Raw genomic sequence first — 5,212 nt, forward strand, 5'->3', positions numbered from 1 at the left:
GTCCAACAAATGCTTCTAAGTGGTGGAAGGATTTGGTGAATTTAGATAAGAAAGGGGAGGACGGGTGTTCTAGATTAACTTTGTAGCAACGACTAAAGTTAAGGAGAGAATGTAGTAACCAACGAGGAGCTTATCACCACACTCACTAATATAACTTATACTTCCCACATGTATGACCACTCCACTTTTGTCTAACATATACTCACCTCATAACTTAACTAATATCCCACTTTGTTACGTGCTAGCACCCAACCTTCTTGAGCTTCAATGTGTCTTTTGCGGGTACACTCCCTTCTTTAGAGAATGAGCTTACAAAAATAAGGAGCGTACGAGAGTAGATGGAGCATGCGGGTATGACAAAGGAAACGCCCCCCCCCCCCCCCCCCCCCCCCCCCCCCCCCCCCGCGTGCGGGTATGAGGAAAACACAATGACATTTTTATCCAATAAGGACTATGTCATGCACCAATGAATACTCATTGACATCCATAGATACAATGTTAAGAGGAACTTGGGTTGGCTATCAATTTTGGCGTCTCATTCCAAAAAGGTCATAATATATCTTGTATTTTTATATGTGTATACTAACTTGAATATTTCTATCATCAAAGAATTTTGAATAGAGACTAAAGTCCCTTAAATGTACATGTTCATTAATGACATATAATGACATGCATTATATTATTTACAAAATCTTTTCAGACTTTAGTTTCATTACACAACAACACGTTAGTTTTTTAGTGGAAAAATTCTCAAAAATGCAAATAAAACCCAAGTAACATGTCGTTTTCTGGAGTTCTCAAGGGGCTCAGAAAACAAGTGGTGGAAATCATTTTCAGTTATTACGCCACATTTTTTTTTCAAGAGTTTTCCAATATGTTAAATGGTTCAGACATCTTGTTGGTCCAATCTAAATCAATAGCTAAAAGATATTTAGAATTCAAACTTTAAAAACTAATATTAACCACAATTTTTTTTAGCGGGACATAACCGATATTTATTAACACTAATATATGCTTATAAAAGAAAATATTGAGAGAGTTGTCCTAATGTTGCTAATGGACCACAAACTAAGGTTAAATAAAAAGTCTAATAGACACAAACAAATTCGACCCGTAATGTAATAATAATTCCTCAACGACAAGTAAAGCTTATATTTGTGGTAGCTAGTTGCTCTCTCAAGGTTGGAACAATTAATGATCAATTGATGAGGCTGTCATGCAAATAAATCATAGTTGCAAATCTTTACTGATTGCATCGATTGGCATATAATAATAATACTAAGGCAGTAGTCGACAGTGTACTTGTTTGTCATTTAGTCACTATGTTCCACCAAAGGGTCCACGAGGACAGTTTGCATTCGCAATTTCACACGCAGAAGATGTTTTAAAAATAGAATTTAAAATCATAAATAACGTGTCCAACTTGTTGAGTCACACAATGAAGATTATGTTATTGAGTGAGAGATAGAGAGTGTTGACGATTCTATTTTACAATACCATGTGGGAAGACTTATTAGTCTACGATGATGTAAGCTTTTGGCCTATATAACCCACTTGCAAGTTAGATCTTAGTACTTAAACGGTCACTGAAAATTTAGAGATAGTAAGTAGTGTGTGTTTTGTGATATTGTGTCAAGATGAGTGAGGGAAAGATAGTTGAAGCAAAAGCTCAAAAAAATCTTCAAGATTTTGATCCACAAAAGAAGCCTAAGAGAAATAAGTATGCTTTTGCTTGTGCTATGTTGGCTTCCATGACTTCCATTTTGCTTGGATATGGTAAATAATTACTATACACCATCTCATATTTATAGTTTATTTATTTATTATACTCCTATCCAAATTTTCTTCAAAAAGAAACAAGTATGCTTTTGCTTGTGCTATATTGTTTTATTAATGGTAAATATTAGTACGTTAATTGTTACGTTACTTTTTTCTTTAACCATTTGCCTATATTTTATCTTCTTGTTATAATGAATGAAAAATGTTGATTTTTGACATATGTCATCATGTTATAGATATTGGTGTTATGAGTGGAGCAGCAATCTACATAAAAAGAGACCTTAAAGTATCCGACGGGAAAATTGAGGTCTTATTAGGAATTATCAACATCTACTCTCTCATTGGTTCATGTCTTGCCGGGAGAACCTCCGATTGGATTGGTCGTCGTTACACCATCGTGTTTGCAGGGGCCATTTTCTTTGTCGGAGCCTTACTCATGGGTTTCTCACCAAACTACAACTTCCTCATGTTTGGTCGTTTTGTTGCCGGAGTTGGCATCGGCTATGCTCTCATGATTGCCCCGGTCTATACCGCTGAAGTCTCCCCCGCTTCCTCTCGCGGCTTTCTCACTTCTTTCCCTGAGGTTAATCTCTTCTATAAACTATATGTATTTTTTCAAAGCACGTTTATTATGGATTATAAAAAGAGTGACTTTCATATTTAATAATTTAAAGTGATATCAAGAAGATTTAAGGGAAAAAAAAAAAAAAAAAAAAAAAAAAAAAAAAAAGCTATTCGTGTTAGCTTACCATGAAAAAGTAACTTTAAAAAAGTTATAGAAAATTGTTTATAAAAAGCTACTTGAAACAACTCTTAGTTTTTAAATCTTGTTTAGATTCTCATTTTTTCTGAAAGTCCGTGATAAACAAACAAGTTAATGGAAAATTTAATAGAATAGTCAATTTCAATTGATAGAATAGTAAATTATCAATTGAATAATTTGAGAAAGAGTGGAAAGATGAGTAAAAGTGAACAAAAATAAACAACTCTTAGGAAAACTGGAGCAGTAATTTGATAGAATAGTAAATTTTAACGGATATATGTTAGTGGAATATACCTTGTTTTAGAGTGCATAGCCTTTTGAAATAAATTATGCATTTCTGTTTTTTTTTTTCTCACATATATTGCATATAGAATATTCACTAGCTAGTAGTAGTATATAGTATATATTTAATATTCATAATACACGATACTATAGGTGTAAAAAATTAACATTTTAATTTATTTTATATCTGCAGGTTTTCATAAACAGTGGAATATTACTCGGATACATATCAAACTATGCATTTTCAAAACTATCACTTAAATTAGGTTGGAGAATGATGCTTGGAGTAGGTGCAATTCCTTCAGTAATCCTAGCCGTTGGAGTCTTAGCCATGCCAGAGTCACCACGATGGCTCGTTATGAGAGGCCGTTTGGGAGACGCAATAAAAGTACTCAACAAAACTTCAGATTCCAAAGAAGAAGCTCAGCTAAGGTTAGCCGAGAATAAACGATCGATTTGATTGTACTATCTTTATTTTAACGTTTGAATGACGCATATATTTTTGTCGATAAAATAGGTTAGCCGAGATAAAACAAGCAGCTGGAATACCAGAAGATTGCAACGACGACGTTGTTGAAGTAAAAGTTAAAAACACTGGTGAAGGTGTATGGAAAGAGCTTTTTCTTTATCCTACACCCGCAGTTCGTCATATTGTAATAGCTGCACTAGGGATTCATTTTTTTCAACAAGCTTCCGGTGTAGACGCGGTAGTCTTGTATAGTCCTACAATCTTCAAAAAGGCTGGGATCAATGGTGATACACATCTTCTTATTGCAACCATAGCCGTTGGATTTGTTAAGACCTTGTTTATTTTAGTGGCTACTTTTATGTTAGACCGATATGGTCGTCGTCCACTATTACTCACTAGCGTTGGTGGTATGGTAGTCTCGCTTCTCACACTCGCTGTCAGCCTTACGATCATCGATCATTCAAACACAAAGCTAAATTGGGCCATTGGATTGAGTATAGCAACGGTTTTGTCATATGTAGCAACTTTCTCAATTGGTGCAGGACCCATCACATGGGTTTATAGTAGTGAAATTTTTCCTTTGAGGTTGAGGGCACAAGGTGCAGCTTGTGGTGTTGTGGTGAATAGGGTCACTAGTGGGGTTATTTCAATGACTTTTCTGTCCTTGTCTAAAGGAATTACGATTGGTGGTGCATTTTTCCTATTTGGAGGTATTGCTACAATTGGGTGGATATTTTTTTATATTATGCTTCCTGAAACACAAGGTAAAACACTTGAAGAAATGGAAGCCTCTTTTGGTAAAATTTGGAGAAAATCAAAGAATACTAAGGAAGCTGAAAAAGACAATGCTCAAGTTGCACAAGTTCAGTTAGGGACCAATGTCTCAACTTAGTATATAAAAATGTGTATTAATAGGGGTGATAAACAAATAATATAATATATAGTGGTTTCGTGTGTTTTAGTTTTAGAGTAGCTTTTCAAATGAAATGACTTGTTTGGAAAAAGAAGTTTATAACAAAATTTCAATGATAAGAAAAAAATGGTATTTCATTTCTTTTTTTCTTTTATGTTTTTTATTTTTATTTTATGACTCAGTCTTGGAAAAGGATCCTCTCCTATTGGATAAACGATGTTTAATTGTAGGGTATCAAGATTCCTTAATTAATAAGCACACAATAATGAAGGTATGTGGTATTTGTCTAGTGACAATTATTAAGATGTAGGATAGGCTATAGAGAGCCCATATCTCAGTAAACAGTGCACGTGCATGTGAGTATTTTCATATTTGAGATATGCAAAGAAACTTTGTTTGCATGTTCCATTAAAAAATTATGGAAGGGAAGATTGGATAGATTTGTGTGAATAATAATTAAATAAAAAAATAGAGGTTATTTTAACTCAATAGAAAAAGGTAAACTTTTTTATTTTATTTTTATAATTAGTGTTTAAAGTTAGTGGCCAATAGAGTCCTGAAAAGTGTTTGATGTAGAAAAAATGGTGCCAAAATTTAAGAAATCTATTAAGCTTTTTTATAAAGTTATTTTTGGTGTGTTGGATGGAGAGATTTTAATGTGAAGATCAGATTGGGGCCAATTCCTACTCCAGGGGCCTTTTGTTTTAGTTGGTATGCTTTGGGGATGAAAAAAAAAGAGTGATTGAGTTTATTAGAGTAGTTCTTTTAGAGCATTAAATTGAGGACTGCATTATGTCATGCAGTCACAATATTACTATTTACTAGTAGGAATTGTTGTAGTTAATTTTGTTGTTAGGCCCTTTATTTTGTGTATTTGTATTGAACAAGTTGGGACATTACTCAAGAACTATCTCTTCCATGTGTTAGAACAATCAAGGCTCCACAAAGGTTAAACGTGTTCAATTCCAAGCGGTTGATGAATACTTCGCAAGGACTCTTGCAAACG

The 5,212-nt window shown here is 34.0% G+C and overlaps 1 protein-coding gene across 1 annotated transcript; it reads left to right on the plus strand.

Annotated features, from left to right (window-relative positions):
* Window positions 1-1,469: 1,469 nt before the first annotated feature.
* On the plus strand, window positions 1,470-4,347 carry LOC25492740 (polyol transporter 5). The gene is made up of 4 exons (XM_039833396.1): window positions 1,470-1,776; window positions 2,016-2,362; window positions 3,018-3,256; window positions 3,342-4,347. The coding sequence occupies exons 1-4, from the start codon at window positions 1,638-1,640 to the stop codon at window positions 4,183-4,185; spliced, it is 1,569 nt and encodes a 522-aa protein (XP_039689330.1). The 5' UTR covers window positions 1,470-1,637; the 3' UTR covers window positions 4,186-4,347.
* The last annotated feature ends 865 nt before the right edge of the window (window positions 4,348-5,212 follow it).

The sequence above is a fragment of the Medicago truncatula genome, chromosome 4, assembly GCF_003473485.1.
Source record: "Medicago truncatula cultivar Jemalong A17 chromosome 4, MtrunA17r5.0-ANR, whole genome shotgun sequence".
Classification (NCBI taxonomy): Eukaryota; Viridiplantae; Streptophyta; class Magnoliopsida; order Fabales; family Fabaceae; genus Medicago; species Medicago truncatula.